This window comes from Notechis scutatus, chromosome 4, assembly GCF_049901735.1.
Source record: "Notechis scutatus isolate UNSWTSFEM ecotype Mainland chromosome 4, rNotScu1.2, whole genome shotgun sequence".
In the NCBI taxonomy this organism is placed as follows: Eukaryota; Metazoa; Chordata; class Lepidosauria; order Squamata; family Elapidae; genus Notechis; species Notechis scutatus.
The window spans coordinates 40,369,111-40,387,897 of NC_142012.1; the positions used below are offsets into that span (position 1 = coordinate 40,369,111).

General features: G+C 36.1%; 1 protein-coding gene across 5 annotated transcripts in view; it reads left to right on the forward strand.

Moving 5' to 3' along the window:
• Nucleotides 1-18,787, forward strand: part of TUSC3 (tumor suppressor candidate 3) — a 136,556-nt gene that overhangs the window by 62,991 nt on the left and 54,778 nt on the right. For all 5 annotated transcript variants that reach the window (XR_015749243.1, XM_026667091.2, XM_026667089.2 and 2 more), the window contains exons 5-6: nucleotides 1,023-1,163; nucleotides 8,411-8,500. Coding sequence is in view for 4 of the 5 variants with exons in the window: in XM_026667091.2 (XP_026522876.1) it covers nucleotides 1,023-1,163; nucleotides 8,411-8,500 (231 nt within the window). In the remaining variant the exon portion in view is untranslated. The remainder of the gene's footprint in view (nucleotides 1-1,022; nucleotides 1,164-8,410; nucleotides 8,501-18,787) is intronic.

An 18,787-nucleotide genomic window follows, 5' to 3' on the forward strand; every position in this document is an offset into this window, starting at 1 on the left:
ATAGAACCAACAATAGATGCTTCACCCATTATCTTCAGCATATTCTCTAAAATATAGTTTTGTCCTTGATTGCTGTTATGTTGGACACAACCATGTGTTTCAATTTCTGATTTACTTGGGATCAAACTTTGAATCATCTGGTTGGAACTTCTGGGACTTACGTTCGGTGATATTGAGAGGGTACATAGACTTTCCAACCTTGTGTTAGAAGACACACTGGTTAGAGAAGTAGACAAAAACTTCATCTATTACAGAGGAAGGAGTTATTTTTGCCATCTAAATATAGTGACGATGCCACCAATGATTGTATTTGGTAGTAGTCAATATATCCCTGGTGAATTGTATATTGAACTTCTTTTCTCTAGCCAGTTAAAATAATAACACTTATGAAGACTGCATGTTATTATGTTAATATTTTACTATATACCTGAAGATAGACCACGACTCATCTCTACAGCTAATGCAATATGAATGGGATAGGTTTTACTACTCTTCATAGTGAAAATAAGTGACAAATAATTTAATAAATATATTTAAGTTAGTTCATTGCAGATTGACTCTTTGAATGCAAGATCCTTCATTTCCTTCTCTCCCTCCTTCCCTCCCTCCCTCCCTCTCTCTTTCCTTCCTGTCCTGTCAGACTACAGAACTCCAGACTTTGGGAGATTTTCTGCAACTTTATAAAATCCTTTAAAGAATTTAAATGTTAAGATTGATTTTATTTAATTAACAAAGTGCAAATTATGTATTTATAATGTTTTATTTCCTGGAGCATAACGGTTTCTATTTAAATTTAAGTGTATATGCATGTTCACAGAAACACCTTCTCTTCATATTGGCTTTATGGCTTGAAGAATTATTTTTTTTCATAACAGCAAATAAAGTTGTACTGGATGGCTTGATTGATTTTCATGCAGATGAGTTTTATCATGAGCTGCCAATTTTGTTTACAGGTTGCATTTTCTTTTAGTGTCAGAAAGTAGAATTATACTAATCAAATCCCCCCCCTTCCCATTTTACAGATCAGAGTGTTCAGGCCACCAAATTACTCAGGTACTATTGCCTTGGCCCTCCTAGTGTCGCTGGTTGGTGGTTTGCTCTACTTGCGACGAAACAACCTGGAATTCATCTACAACAAGACCGGTTGGGCAATGGTTGCATTGGTATGCCAACTTAAAAATAAAAAAAGTTTTGAATTTAAATAATTCATTTCTCTATATCCCAGAGTTTCCAGTCTCCTTTGGACTACTAATGAGAAAGTGCTGCATCAATGAATAGCTTAGAGAAAGGCAGTACTGATTACAAAATCATAACAGGAACAACTGTGCCTAATCTCAAGGGCAGTAAATAGTATTGGTTGAGTAAGGGCATGCAGTCAGGAGAGTACCAGTATTTGAACTAAATTTTAATTGGTTCCAGCATTGGTGAGTGCTTATTAAAGTGACAGTAGTTCTAAAGGTTAAAATGTCAAAAGAAAAAGAAAATCAGAAGTATCTAGAAGGTATCACCATCTGAAAATCATAGTCATTTCTTTTTCAATCTCATATTACCCTTTGGTTGGTTCCATGCACATTTATGAAATATCTCCAGCTTTTGATTCAATGCAGTATACCCATGCCTACAAAAACTCTTTTTTTTATGTTACAGCTTTTAAGTAGTGCAAAATTGGTTACTCGCTAAAACAGAATTTAAAATGTCCTGCCTGATACTTCTGAGCTTCTCAGTGAAATTCTGCTTAAGGATTATAATTACTGTTTTAAAGCCTGACAGACCTGAGGTGCAAAATACAAATTCACCCTGCTGTAGACCTATTCAAGAAGAGCAGCTATGGGTCAGATTCCATCTTGGTAGTTATTAGGGCTGTGCAGAACATTCAAAAGCATTGCAAAGTGTGTTTGTGCAAACAAAATATCCTCTTTTGACATGTTAAAGCAGTAGCATCCTTTGCCAAGATTAGCAGTTGCTTAGAGAGTTGTCTCCAGCTGTCTTTGTGTGCACGCAGAGGTGATTCTCTTGACTGGTGTCCCAGTGGGAAGGGCTGTGTATACAGGTTGTTTTTGAAAAAGCTTTGCCAGTTTCTCGACAGCTATATTAATACTTCAAGGAAAGATGCTTTGTTCACATTGTCATCTTTTAAACATCTTACACAGTTCTCTGTCATATCTTGGGCCAGAGATGATTGCAAAGTGATGGGCAAATGTCCACATTTCCTTGATTTCAGCCACTCTAATGTTGAAGCTTTTGCTGGTCAACAAGCAAGTCCAGAATCAGCAATTGATCCCAGAGCTGCTTTTATATGATATTCAAGGGAAGACCACCTGATTATTATTGTGCTTTTTTATTATAGAATAACATTGTAATACTACAATTACTATTATTTACAACAAAGACAGATAAAAACAGATCATTTTCTGATAATATCATTATAATATACACAAAAATGTGAAATCAAAGCTGCACATTCTTAACCTGGTGTTGATTTTTTTTTTATACTAATTGAGTTCTTCCCCAAGATTTAGGATGTCATAATGTAACCGTGGTATAAGTGTGAACCCAAACCTTTTTCAATTGGCAGGTTTGCAATTATTGTTTTCTGTGCTGCCAAGCTATATAAGTCTTTTAAAATTAAATAAATAATATAATTAGGAGTCTATACAGGTGAAAACATGGGTCTGATCCACTGATCAGTTATATAATCAGTATTGTTAGCAATCTATTTCTGTCTGGTTTAGAATTAAATGGAGTGACTTCATACATCAAAGTTTGTTCTTGGAAAAAGCATGGTATCAGACTCTTTTTTTCAGATGGGAAAAGTTGGCATATTTTTTTAGAAAATAAATTGTATAATAATGCTTCAATAATTTGAATATAGAATGTTCAAGGGGTGAACAACCTGAACAACTGAATTACAGTATTACTATGACTTAGAAAGGCTGATATGTTCCACAAATAGGAAGAAGTTATTTGCATAATATAGGACAGAAAGTTTCCTTTTAGCATGTGCTTCATGAAGGAATTGCATTTTTTTTTTTTACAAATTTTATTCAGTTTTTCACATTAAAAACAAAAATCTCTTTTTAGTGGACAACATATTTCCGGGTCATCACCTTTACATACAAATATGACAGCAATTATACATTCATATATGCATACTTAATTCTATTATTATCTTTTCCATTCCAAATTTTCAGTAAGGAGAGAAACAAACACATTAATTCTAGCCTTTCATTTATCTCAGTCGAAACATCTTTTTGTTTCATTTCAATTATTTCAAATATAATCCTTTAATATTTGTTTTAAAAATAAAGATAAACAACATGTATTTGCATAATATAATAATGATAATGATAATGATAATGATAATAATAATAATAATAATAATAATAATAATAATAATAATAATAATAATAATAATAATAATAATAATAAGTTACCAATGTCTCTACTTGCTTTTAATAGTCTATGTTAACTTAATAATTTAGTTGGTTCTTTAGTCTGTCATATTCCCTTTCCATTACACATTCTTTTTATAAATTCTAGATTAATACAAATTTTAACACTAAAAAAAAAAAAACAAGTATAGGTTTCCCCCTTTTACTGTTTTGAGTGTGACACCTCAGTGATTAAAAAACACCTTTATTCCCTCATCCATTATTTTTAAGAAGTTACAATAATAATCATTACATCTTTTCATTTGGATTCCGCAGCATATTCCCCCCCCCCCTGATTTTTAATAAGAGTTATCAGTATCTATATTACCCTATTTTCTAAATATTTTTAATTGCAGAAATGTTCTTATTACCCCTTGTCACCCTGCAGAATCCCCTTTTTAATTCATCAACCATTATCTCTGAAAAAACAATTTCTTTTCAACATTTTACTATTTCCGTATTTCTTTATTTCATGCACCTGTTTCTTACTGCTTCTCCTCCCCCTCTTTTCCCCATATCTTTTCTCATTCCAGTTTATATCTCTCTCTTTCTTAATATCTTCCTTTCCCCTTTTCTGCTGGGTCTTTCTGCCTTTCCTGACTTCACAGATATTCCCCCTTTTGATTGCCTTCTTCAATTTCAACTTTTTAACCTTCCTTCTTTCCCCACTTCTTTGTAGTGTTCTTCGTGTTAATTGTCTATTTAAAATGTCTTCTCCTTGAGTCGGCTCCTCCTCCTCTGAAGCTCTTTCTTCTTGTTCTTCAATCACCATTTCCATTTTTTCTAACACAGAGCAAAGTGATTCGCCTCTTTCCTGTAGTAATTCTCTCATATTTTTAAGTTCCATTTTTAATTCCCGAAGAGATATCATCATTACATACTCTTATATTTTATGATCGTTAAAGTCCACCAAAAAAAACTTTTTACTTTCCTTCTTTCTTCTTTCAATTTTCTAAAGTTCTCAGTTATTCCACCCGAGGGTCTATACAAAAAAAACCAATCAATCCCACAGTCAGTCTTTCTTTGCTTTTTCCTTTATTCTGGTTTTGCTTTCACTTTCTAAGATTCTTACTTTGTTTCAATATTTCTTTAATGTTATATCCACACAAGTTCATTCAGAAACAGGATGCTTTCTGTTTTGTTTGAGCTCAAGTTTTTGTCAAAAGGTACCACTCTCCATTATACAAAGTCTTCACCTTTTTCCCCTATTTTTTTATTTAGGGTTTTTCAAACCTCAATATTCCAGCACAGTCCAGTCTCCAATATGTAAACTTTATGATTATTTTTTGACAATCTTAAATCCAGCTTTATTTTATGCCTGTTTATTCCCAAAATATTTTAGTCCAATTTAGTTAAATCTTTAGTTCCAGCTTCTTCCTTTCCCGGTTCGAAGCCCCGCTTAGCTGTCAAAAATATTTTCTAATTTTTTTCTCCTGTCCCTTTGTAATTTCAAACCACCGCTGCAGTCGTCTTCGGGGGAGGGGGGAAGACCAAGCCCGGGGGGGGGAGATGCAGCTCCCCTCAACCTGGCTTGCAGCTTCCCCTTACTCCACCGCCCCTCCAAGGCAGCTTCAGCCCCTAATCATAATGATGGGGTCTCTCCAACAAAAGAGCACGGACCATAGCCGCAGAGAGTCGTGATCTACAGTCTGTCAGCGAGGAGGCTCTGCCTTCAGGAATTGCATTTTTGTATACCATAGTGAATGTGAATTTGAGAAACGTCAAAAATGAAGTAACAGGAAAAAGGAAATGGAACTGAATATTATTAAATGTGAAACAATAAGAAAATGAAAATAAAATGAGCTATATTTCCTAGCCATCTGAAAAGAAAAGCAGCCCAGGGGAACCTACAACGAAGACCAGTGTTCTCTGTAAACCCAATTTCCCAAGCATTGTGTAATCATCCAGGTCTAATGTAGATGACTTGTCTAATGATGTGAGTTTATGTTGCTGTGATGACCCGTAGTGTCTCAAACTAACCCCAAACCCAAAACATACATTAAAGTACGGTAATGCCTTCAACTTAACTTCACTGTTTTATTAGGCACAGTTTAAAGTCACAAAAGTAAATAATGAGCCAAAAGGAAACCAAAACAAACTGCATTGATGAGAGTTCCGAAGCAAGCCAAGATAATTATACATTCCAGGAAGATAACGGGGAGAGTCCATGGGAAGAACGCCAACAAAGATAAACCTCTTTCAAAGGAGACACTAAACTTTGACTCCAGAAATTCTGACTACGCAATTACAAACTTTTATCCATAGCTTCCAGCTGCAAGCCACAAGGAGGATCATGGTAAACTCCTCCTGAGTAGACCTCGCTTTTCCCTGATCCTCTCCTCTCTGCGTGCCCTAGGATAGATAGGGGATGGGCCTGGATCCTCTTCTGATTACTTAGCCGGCCTCTGCCCTTCCCCAGCCTCCTCCACCACCTCTGGAGCCACACTCCCACTCCCTGTTGGCTGTTCCTCCTCTTCCTCAGAGTCAGTCTCCACCAGGGGCATGACAGTTGCCTCCAAGTTACATGTGAGTTAGATGGCTCATTAACATCTGCTAGCGTTCATATTAGTTTGCTCCTTATTAATAGATAATGCATTAAAATAGCAAGAAGGCCCAGATGCTAACATTTTTCAAATAGGCTATCACAACAGGCTCATAGTTGTTGAAGCTGCTCTTTGTTCAACTCTGTGAATAGTTGACTGTAGATGTTTTCTGCAGCTTCCAAAAGCTTTAAACTCAAGCTACAAAAGCTCATCAGAATTATTCTGTATATGTATAATGTTTTAAGTTAGATAAAGTGGAGTTAAAATACACTTTTAAATTTGGGGCTGACAAAATTTAAGAAAGGTAAGTCCATTCCCACTCTATGGCTCTTTGCTTTAGGAGGAATTTGGGGATACATTTGTTTCTGCCTCCTAGACTTATTTTATGTATTTATTTAAGAAAATTCATACGGCCACCCAACTCATTCTCAGTGGCTCTGGATGGCCTGGAAAGATAAAAATAATAAAGCAATAACTTCCATCTTCCAGAATATTTATTTTTATCCTGACTTTACTATTTTTATTTATAACTTAAGGTAGTGAACATCCAATATCTAATATTCTTTTTTTCCTCTTATTTTCCCCACAACAATCCTGTGAGCTGAGTTGGGCTGAGAGAGAATGGCTGGCCCAAAGTCACCCAGCCAGGTTTCATGTATAGAAAATGGATTGATTTGTAGATTTTCAGCAACAGACGAAGATCCACTTATTCAAACAAACTTTTGATTGAATCTGCCCTGTTGTATTTCCTTTTCTGTTCTTCTTGTCCATTTGTGTTAATGTTTTCTGGTTTTCTGGTTCATTGTTTATCTTGCAGTCTGATTGGAGATGACTTAATAATAAAAAGGGGATAATAAATAAATGAATAAATAAGGAGGAGTACATTTGCCAGCATCATTTTTTTTCTTCCTCTGAACTCATGAATCTGAACTTATGGATATGAAAGGGGCCTAAGTTCCTTTTTTGAACAGAACAAAATCCTCATGACATTTTTTTATATCTCATTATTAGCTTGAAAGTTTGATAGAAGATAAATAAAAAGGAATGAATATTATAATTCCTATTGCTGTAGATTTTAACCGAACAAGAGTTAGAAGGGACCTTGGAGGTCTTCTAGTCCACCCCCCTGCTCAAACAGAAAACCCTATGCCAAATCAGACAAATAGTTGTGCGATCTCCTCTTAAAAACCTCCAACATGTACAACTGGAGCGCTCTAATTACGGCCATTGTAAAAATAGCACTGCTTCCAGGCTGCATTCCTGTGGTTTAGGGATACTGACAAATGGGGCAGCTTGATCTCATTGTCAGTGCAATCTGCTGAGCAGATCCAGAAGGAGGTCTATGGTAAAAGGTAAGTGAGCAATCAGAGACTGAAATGTGTAGAAACACCCGAGGGGTATCAAAATGTCTATAGCGACCTGCAGGGCAGGATTGTGGGAAATAGGGGGGTGGGTGCACTGCAGCATCTTTGGAGTCAGCCATGAGGATGAATGGCCACAGGGATGCTGTAGCAGCTGAAACTTTTAAACTGGGTCGTAAATTACTTTGGGGGCATTTTTTGTAATTTTGCACAGTTGCTAGGTGACGTGTAAGTCCAGGACTACTTGTATGAGGTTCCAGATGTTAACCTGCTTCAGTAGTATTGTTAAAAAGTACTGATCTTTTTTGTAGGCATCAAGAAGAGGAGACGGTTGTTTATTACCTAGTATATATGTTGCTTAATGGCATATGAATTCTGTGTGTAGTTTAGCATTAGGCTTAATCTAGGGTCAAATTTGCATGTCTTTAGGAATCTACTCCTACATTCTGTTTGAGATTGTAATTGATGCAAACATGGGTAGAATACCCTGTTTCTTTTTATAGTGACTAGCATTTAAATATTCTTATTTTTTTTAGTTGCATATAAATAAAAGACAAATAATGTAAATGTAATCCTTGCTTTTCAGCTAAGATTCTGCTTTAATGTGGTGAAAGTAGCAACCTCACTTTCTAACTTATATTTTCACACTATAGAACAGATTTTTTTTCCTAATTGGATAAGCAATCATGCTCTGAGAAATGGCTGTAAGTAGTTAATTTTCCATTTTCCATTATCTTATTTACTAGTGGTGAAATGTGAAAGTGAGGTTAGTACCCATGGTGGCATATAATTGTTATAATGATTGGTAGTCATTGTAAAGTGAGATAGTCCTTGTACATTGTAAACGATTGTGCCTCGCCCAACCATGGTCTCCTGACTGCATGTTGAGTAGCCGTCTTTACAACTGCTGGTGCCACTCCTTGGTCAAAGGACCATGATTTCTGATTTTTTTTTTTTTGCCAGTTTCTGGTTGCTTGTGTCTGAAAGTAATAGAGCCTGGGGTTATTTCAGAATATTTCAGAAATATTTCCTGGTGATGAAGTAAAGTAATACTTTATTTCTGCTTGTTTCTCAGTGTGTTGTTTTTGCAATGACTTCTGGCCAAATGTGGAATCATATCCGAGGACCTCCATATGCTCATAAAAATCCTCAAAATGGGCAAGTGGTAAGTTCTTATATCAATGCGCAAAATTAACTGTCATTCTCAAAGCTTCTAGATGAAGTAGTAGAGTGTGAAAGTAAATATGAAAATTTCTGGTGGCTGTTTACCTTTGGGGCAATTCCCCCCCCCCCAAACTATTTTACTGCTCATGGGCATTTGATTGCACATATGCTTAATGGAATGTTGTTGTAAAGACTGGCAATGAATTTAAGGAAACTTAGTCTGTTAGGAACAGTTGATATGTAATTGTTCTTCAGTTAAATGTGTACCAATTATCTTTTAAGTCTTCGTAGCAGAGGATGGGTGAACTGCACCCTCGGATTTCTTCATTCTGTCTATATTTTTCATGAAGCTTTAAAAGTTCTTTTATAGTGCCCTGTTTGTCTTAAGATGGCAATTTTATCGCATAGAGCCCATTGTACATTGCTAAATCTTAGCACAAAATACAGATCAGTTAGTTGCATTCCAATTAGCTAGCTTACTTCACATTAAATGTATAAACAATACAGCTTAGTTGTAATAAATATAAGTTACACTTTGTTTTTATAATTATAAAATATGTCTTTTATATAATAAAGTCTTTCTAAGTCTGTATTAGTCCTTTTATAATGTTTTTAAGCATTTTTGTGGACACTGAATTCTTACCAAAATGCATATGGTATTTGGCAGCATGACAAACTGAGGGTACTTTTGAAAAATACACTGATAGTTTCCTAATATGTTAGAAATTGTATCTTGGAACTCAGAGTTGCTAGTTAGCTGTTACATCAGACAAAGTCATTAAAATGAACTGATAATTAATATATAGGCTTCCTGTTTCTCACCTTGGCAATAATCTGCAGTGAACAATTTGTCACAAAGTATATGCTGTATCAAAGAAGGGCAAGTCCCAATCAATTTAGTGTATTTCTAGATTCAAGTATAGGAGGGATGTACTATATTGGAATATATACCATATTTTTTGTTCCATAAGATACATTTTTCCCCCAAAAGCGGATGGAAATGTCTATGTGTCTTATGAAGCGAAAAATATGGGCCACGGTGGTGGGGTCCTTTTACAGTGCTGAACTCTGCTTCTTTTATCTTTGTCATTGCCTGTTTTCCTCCTCGAAACCTAGCTGTGTCTTATAGTCAGGCGCATCTTATAATGCGAAAAATACAGTAATTAATTTTCCACTTGTGGCATACTTGAATTAATAATCCCATTGTTTACAATGCTTAAATATGTCATTTTAATGTGAACCAAGAACACAGCATATTATTATTTTTAGCATATTAATATTTTTTCATCTTTTTTCCCTTTGAATATTTAATATTTATATTAAAAGTATAAAAAGTATATAATAATTTTTGTTACAATGCTCTTCAGCTTTCCTGCGTGGGTAAAAAGGAAGCACACATACTGGTATTTGGTAACAAATAGTCAAAGAAATTATCATAAGAATACCAATAATCAGAGCTTTGACATTAAACGGCATCCATGTGGTCAGTTTTCATCCCATCATAGAAAGACTGAATTGGGCCCTATTATTGGATATACCTTGAAGCAAGATGAGGAAAATGAAATTATTGTGGAATTTTGTTTTCTGTAAATAACAGAAAACAAAAGAACTATAATTTTTGCAAGAACATTTTTTATTGGAAGCCTACATGAAATTATTGTTTTTCTCCTCCTCTCCCCACTTTATATTGAAATGAACTTCCTACAGTTTTCAAACTTTCTCATTATCAGTTAATAGAAAATAATTTACTTAGCCTTTCAAGAGGAAATTTATTTTTGGTTTACTTTGATGTTTTACATCATAATTAAAGTAAGAAGAAAGTGGCAACTTGAATTTAATGACTAATCGATTGGGTGACAGAAGGATAGGAGCTGATTGATGACATAATATGACATAGTTGGTCTGACAGATGTACTATGCTGAACTTTGACCAAATAAGTATAAACTAAATAAATAAATAACATTGTTTAAAATAGCTCAGACTTTTAATTATTCCATTCCATTATTTAATTTATGATGTGTTTTATATACAGTGACAGAAAGGTAAGAGATTACAGGAGCAAACATTGATTCTAAAAATTAAATTATGTTTGTGAGAAAGTTTAACAATTGGTCCATTTTTATTAATTTATTTGGATGAATTTCTGTATGTTCAGGAGAATTACAAAGGTACATTATTCTTGTTACCTTGTCTTTTTCTGACTTTTTCAAGTGTACTCTTTTTGAATGGTTTCTTCATAAAGATAAAAAAATATCATACAGCAGGACAGTTGAATACAACACATACTTATACTTATTCCAGTCATAAGTAATGTCACCATTCTATTTTTAAAGTCTTATTTAAAGAGTTTACATTTCCCCTTATATTAAGAATTGTCCGCAGAAAATAATTGTCAAATGGTCAATTTTAGACTGAGCAAATTAAAACAAAAACTTTTCCCTTTTTACCAAATGTTTTATTGGAACTGTTTGATTTATCAGAATTACATGAAAATGGTTGAAGTATTTTACAGTACCATAGAGCAACATATTTTTCTCAGTTCTTCTACAAATAAACTGAACTCCTTAAAATAATTTTAAATAATGTATTTCCTTTTTCAAACTGAAAAATCTAATGCTTTGTACTGCCTTGCCTTCAACTAACAGAACAAGTATTGAAAGCATATGGATTGCTCTCCAGGCTCAATGAATTTGAAATGTTTGGCAATTCAGATGAACTATAAATCACACAGGAAAAGATCCATAAAGTTGGTTTTGAAGGCTCAGAATGAATTTTCTTATTTTCATTTGTCTTCTAAAGGTGCTCTGGAGAGCAATAGAGATGGAGTCAAGCAGCAGCTTAGCACCGTGAATAATGCAGAGTATAATGTATGCAGTGGAGAAAAAAAGCTGCTTATTTATTTATATGTATTTGTGGTACTTTCCATCTTTTTCTCTAAAAGCTTACAGCAATATACATAGCATTTCCTCCTCCAAGTTTGTTCACAGTTGGGATCTCTCCTCTACCGTTGCCTGATAATGTTACCTAGCCTGGAAACAAATTATCTGCAAAACAACCAAGCTCTGATATCAACAAGAACCCAACAGTATAATTCCAAGCTCTATATATTCCCTACTGTTTGCCAAAAGTGAGTGGGTAGGTTTGTCCAGAAGATGACTCATTGCCCTGTAGAAATTTGCTTTTTATTCCAAAAATAGGTGTAAATTAATCTGAGACCTATGTAGCCCGACTAATTAGCCAAGTCTAAGATACATCCAGCAGTAGCAAACAAGTTACATATCTTAACTATATACTCTGGCATGGCTAGTAATATATAGTATCAGTGAATCCAAGATATCCCTAATTGCTACATCATAATTCTGGGGGGAAAAACCTAGATAATATATTCAGTGAGCAGAATATGAGTAGATCAACTGCAGTTTGTGAGCCAGATATAAGGCATCAGAAGTGAAAACACATTAAGGTCCATTGTTGAGGCAAGATAGATCATCAATTAAAAGACGGGGAAGCTATACAGAGAAATAATAAAATTGGTTCTAACCATTTTAAATCCTTCCTAAGAACAGAGAAGGCACATACCAGAGACTGTCTGTATTTTCCTGTTTGGCCAAAGACCGTTCATTTTTGAACAGATAGTAAGGAATAAACAATTATGTCTCTCACTCTTGCCAACTAAAGCATTAGCACCAAGCAGAGGAGATAAGAACTAAGTTAAATACCTACAGCACTACCATTTCTACAATTTAGATGCACTGGAAAATACTCTTACAGAGATAGACAAATGCTAGAGACAATCAGTTAGAGATATGCATTAGAGCTCACAGGAAACCCAAAAGACAACTATCTATTCTATCTCCAAGAATAAAGTGAAACATTTTAGGATAAAGATGAACAATTATATTTTCAAGAATAGAAATTGGATAGATATGCAAATCTTAAGGATCCAAACATTAAGAATGGAGACATCAAAGATAAAAGTGGAAACAGTTTTACTTGTCCACTTTCTAGCCTCAGTAGATTTGTTAAAGACCAACTTGCATATTCCAATCATAGCCTCTCATGAGAGGTTCCTTGTTTCAATTAAGAAATTTCACATCAACATCAGCACCAAGTATGCCTATCTACTCATCAGAGTGATCTGAAAAAAGCATGAAGAGAGCCTAACACATGCTGTTTTCAGAAACAAAACTTTGTGATGAATCTAGCCAAGAACCTGCTAGTGCCATCCAAGCAGGTTCTGTATCTGGGAGTCAATATTAACACAAAGGAAGGGAAGCTTATCTTGTCCTTGGAATACTTTCATAACTTTTAAATAAAAATAAATACGGTAGCATCTAGAAGATTGTCCCTTAGGATGCTTGCAAAACCATAGAATATGGGGATTGCAGCATGGTCTCAGTCCCATGGACTCAGTTCCACTCCAAACCATTCTGTTATTGCATTTCAGGTAATAGAGTAATCCAATTCTTATACTAATATCTAGTCCCATTCTCTAGGAATAGCTCCACAGAAGGACTATAAAATCACAAATACAAACTTAACACAATGAGTCAGTATGCAGAATATGGTATCATGAGTCCACACTTCTGTTCAGCCAACTGAAACTGACGACTCCATGATTGGCTTCAGAAGGCTATCGGATCAGGTGCTACCATTTACCGGTGTAAACAGGTAACATTATAAGAAATACTCATTTAAATCATCAAGTTATTTCTAGATCAAAGAGCCTTCAAGGGACTTCTCTTTCCTTTTCCTTCCTTTTAATTGGTTTAGTTATAATTTTCCTTGTTTTGGTTGTGGTGAACTGTCGAGAGTCATTGGGAGTCAGGTGGCATGCAAGTTTAATAAATAAAAATCCAATTAACATGGATGAAAAAACATTGAATAAGTTGAGTGTATGTATGTGTGTGTAGATATAAATATACATAAATATATATAAATATATAGATATGGGTTCACTAAATATGGCAGGCTGGGTGAGTGCCAATGAGCCTGACATCTGAATTTTTTAATGATATGTCAATAAGATATAACATGCTTGTAGTCAACTTCTTTGTGTCAAAGTTTTGTCAGGTTTCCTTCCTTCAGCTATGATTGGAATTCTTGGTACTCCAGAATATATTTTCACGAATGTCATGATTTTCTCAAAATCAACTTCAATGTTGTAGATCAAGTGTGTCAAACTGGCAGCCCACAGGCCAAATGCCTCACATGCAGGCCACACCCACCCCAGAACTGCAAAGGGGAAAATGTTGCACATTGTTACATGACAGCAACATGATGCCGGACATTTGATACCTGTGTTGTAGATGGAGATGAAAATTGATAGATGCACCCCCAAGAAAATGCAGTGGTCAAAGAAGGAACTGCATTAGTTAAAGAATGTCTAGTAATGATTCTTCAGATACACTTAACATCATCTCAAATAATGAGATATTTCAGGATGTCTTCAACTATTACAAAGGTTGGACATTCCATTCTTTATGTTGGATGAAAAAAGGTCCTCAAATAATGTGTGCCAAAGGTCACAAGGTTTAATGAAATGACATCTCATTAAAACAAACTGAGGAGGAAAAAATATGGGAGATTTTTTCTCCGTTTATAAAATGCACATGTACCTCACACTTTTGAAAACGTCAGAGTCCATTAATTTTTATTTCTGGCCTTTCCATTTCCTTGTTGAATTATTCAAGATTTAAATAACTTGAACTTCAGGACAATCCTATCTGTACTTACCCTGAAATAACAGTATATTCAATGTGCCTGCCTTGTGAATAAATAGATAAGCTTTGTAGCATTACTATTTGAATTTAATATATTTTGGGGATTTTTTAGAAGGATGTCAAAAGTACTTGGATAACTATCCTTACAGTCTAGAATGTTGTATAAATGGATAAAAGAATTGTTCAAGAATAGGTCCAGGAAAAGGAAAAGGAATGTCTTCTCTGTGATTTCTCACATTTAAAAAAAAAAGACGTCTCATCATCTCTAATTTACTGAGTACTGCTTTATAGCTCTGCTTGAGAATTTAACTAACAATACTGAATTCAGTTATATAGTGGTCATTGAGCTAATAAATTGGGAAAGTAGTTTAAAATTAAAATTGTTAAATTAGTTGCACTATTACAGATAATGAAACTTACTTTGGTAAAAGAGTTTACTGTGCTGTTGTTACATTATAAATGTATGCATCTTATAAATGAGCATTGGTAAATTAATTTACCCTGTTAAAATATTATAGTAAAATTTGTAGATTGATAGAGAGAAAGGACTTACTAAAAAAAATAGTAGAAATATTTGCACTTTCATTCAGTGAAAAATGTCTTCTAATTTTTAGGGGGAAAATGTGATCTATTAAGGTTGATCTGGTTGACATTAATGTTGCTTGTATTAATCTTTTTTTAAAAAAAATTACAATTGTTGGGAACTTATTAGAAGAAAACGTGCAATTCTGTAAGAATGCTCATCAATATACTTTCTAAAGTACCATACATTATATTTGAATTTCCAAAGAATGTAAGCCTCTTGATTATTTTGCATTATAATAGATCTTCTAATGAAAATTATGGGTGTAGCAGAGTCTTCCTCATTTTCTCTCTTGCCCACACATATTTGCTGGGCTTTATCAACCTCCAAAGTAACAAAATGAGATTTTTAGGATATTTTTGGCACCCCACAATGTAAGTCAGTTAAATAACAGCTTCTCTTCCATAATTATATAAAAGGTTATTGATTTTGCTCCATTTTTATACTTCAGCAAATGTATGTTTGATTTTTTGTTTGTTTGTTTTTCTGGGCATAACATAAGTACATAATTATCAATCTCATAGTGGTTGATACCTCCAGTACTTGAGAGTTGAAGATGAAAAGATTACTTTGAAATGTATGAATGTATCTCCTGTCCTTAATTCCTTGAAACTGTTTTATGTTCTTCCCTTAAAAATATTCTCTGTTCTTCCATATTTTATTTTTTTACTTTATGTTTTAAATAGATGAGAACTAGTAACAGTTTTTCTTTTTTTAAAAAAAAAGAGTGTAAGAAAAGCACTCAACATCTAGACTATTTTCTGTGCTCATTAGAATAGAAAGGAGATTGGTCAGGATTCAGCATTGGTCTCCTCACAATAATCCTTCTGAAGACAACTGTTTGCATCTTACAGGCCACCTTTAAAGATATGTTTGGCCCAATCATGGGAAGTGAATGACTCCTACAGCCTATTCAAGTGTGATTTTTAAAAAAATCCATACAGCTTCTGAAGTGAGCACTTTGGTTAAATCTCACCCTCTGCCAATATCACTTATTTGACATCAGCCTCCTTTAGATGTTCTCATGCTGAGCATACATGTTTGCAGAAGAAAAAGACATTCACATAGCAAGCTGCACTGGCTTCTAGGGTTCTAGTTCAGGTGAAAAATAGCACAGCTCTGCTTTGCAAACATTCACAGCCAACATTTGAGTATCTGCAAGAAACCTGCATTATGTTAGGGTTCTGTCTTATTACAGTGGCTGCAATCTCTCGTTGCTTCTCTTAAAATGAAATCCACAACATTTAGACAGGGTGATCAGTAAATCAGCTTTTGAAGGTTTGAATAGATAGGACTACAAGAAGTTATCCATGTTTATAAGAAACATTTTGAAGCATGGTATTTCTACCATCTTTGCTGTTTTTTTGCTTTGCTTTGTTTTATTGCTTTAAATATTCTTAATGGTTTGTAAACTGCTGAGAAATGTTTGGGGTTGGGCGGCATATAGATTCCATAATTTGAGATGGTGATAATAATAGGGCTAGGACTGGAAACACTGAAAGATAGCCAGGCACCATCTTAAATTAAGCGGCGGGAGTGTTTCCTTTAAGGTAATGTTATTTGCAGAAGACTTTGAAAGAGTCTTAATCCTATAAAATTTCGGTCTTAACTTTTAATTTCCTGGCCTTCCAAGTAGCAGAATTCTCCTTTATGTGGCTGCGAGAGTCCAGAGAGATTGGGTAGGCTCCTGTCCTCGCTGATTGGACTGAATCTGCCTAATTGAATTTAGCTCTGCCCTGTGCTGTTGGCCACATCCCAGCTCAGTCCTTCAACTGGGGGCAATCCCAAGCAATTAACAAGGAACACATATTTAAAGAGCCCCCTCGACTTGTCATCACCAAGGATGCCAGTCTCTTTGGATGGGGGGGCTCATCTTCAGTCACAGATGGCACAAGGCCAATGGTCGGCAATAGAACAAAGAAGAAATATTAATTGGTTGGAGCTAAGAGCAGTAAGAGTAGCTCTCAAGCAGTTTAGGTCCTTGATACAGGAGTCTCATATACTGATTTTGACTGATAATGTAGCCACCAAGGCTCATATGAACAGGCAAGGTGGAACCAGATCCAGGTCCTTAATGTTGGGGGCAGACTGTCTGGGTCTCTGGGCAGAGAGAAATCTCTTGTCCATTAGGGCTGAACATATATCTGGCATGGACAATGTGCAAGCTGACTGGCTTAGCAGGGCCAGGATCAACCATTCAGAGTGGAGTATTCACCCTCTTCTATTTCAGGAACTGACACAGAGGTTCGGGCATCTGGTAGTGGATCTATTTGTGTCTCCAGGCAATGCCAAATTACCCAGGTTCTTCACCAGGTTCGTGGTCATGGAGGCAGAAGGGACCAATGCTCTCAGGAGCAGGTGGCCCTAGGGCCTCCTGTATGTATGCTTTCCCACCTCTTCTGCTTCTGCCAGCGGTCATCAGAAATATACTGGAGGAGAGGGCGGAGGTCATCCTTCTTACTCCTTATTGGCCCCAACGTCCCTGGTTCGTGGACCTGGTGAATCTCTCAATCACCAATCCATGGAGGATTCCACCAAACAAGATATCATTGCACCAGGGGCTCTAGTTCAGCCAGAGCCTTAGTGGTTTCAACTGACCGCATGGCAATTGAGTGGGGTGCTGTGAGACAGCAGAACATTTCAGAGAGGGTAATCCACATGATTTTAACAGCCAGGAGACTGTCCACTAATCGCATGAGGCCACCTGGAAGACCTTTTGTCAGTGGTGTGCCAAAGCTGGCATTCGACCTACGACTGCCTCAATAGCCAATATCTGAGAGTTTCTACAGGATGGCCTAAACTGAGGGCTCTCAGCTAACACCCTTCAGAGACAAGTGGCAGCCCGATCTCCAATGATTCACATTCACAGAAAAGGGTTCCTGTCCCTCAATCAGACTATTCGCAGATTTCTAAAAGGAGCATCCAATATCAGACCTCCAGTGGTCCATAGGTTCCCAACTTGGGATCTCCTTAATGTATTACAAGCGTTAATGAAGGCTCTCCCTTTGAGCCTCTTAGATGCATTAGCTTACATATGTTGTCTCTTAAGGTGGCATTCCTAGTGGCCATAACTTCAGCTAGGAGAATTTCTAAAATGGCTGTTCTATTGGTTAGGGAAGATCTTTGTATCTTCCCTCCGGATAGGGTTGTTCTTAGATTAGATCCTACTTTCCTACCCAAAATTAATTCCTGATTCCATAGTGCACAAGAGCTTATCTTGCCCAATTTTTGCCCTAATCCCACTCACACCTTGGAACAGACGTGGCATATTCTGGATGTTCACAGAGCGTTAAAGATCTATATTCATAGAACACAGACTCTTCGTTGGACAGAGGCATTTTTTTGTGTCCTTTCAACCGGGCACCTTGGGTTCCAAAGTCTCACTGTCAACAGTAACAGATTGATCCGTTCCTGCATCTCCAGAGCCTATGAAAGTAGGTCTCTTCCGGTACCTCAAAGGGTGACTGTTCTTTCTATACAAAGTGCTGCTACAACAGCAGCATGGGCCACACAGGCACATATTGAACAAATCTGTAGAGCTGCTACGTGGTCGTCACCCTCACCATTCATCAGATATTACCAGTTGGATGCCTTCGCATCGACTGATGCAGCGTTTGACAGAAGGGTTCTTCAGGGAGTGCATAGACACCAGCAGGGAAAGGACCAGACTTGAGCCCTGCCAGGAACAGTCCAGACTTGGTATGTCCCAATCTCTCTGGACTCTCACAGACATAGAAAGGAGAATGAACATTTGCTTACTTGAATGTTCCTTCTCTTCTGTGGCGTAGAGTGTCCAGGCCCACTCTTATTCATCTGGTCAAGGGTGTGGGTTGGGGGGAGCAATGATGTGTGTTCTTTTCATTGAATCTACAGAGTCATGTCCAGTCTGTCAAGTGCTTCGCCAAAAGCTGGGGCATGGCCAACAGCGCAGGGCAGAGCTAAATTCAATTAGGCAGACTCAGTCCAATCAGCAAGGACAGG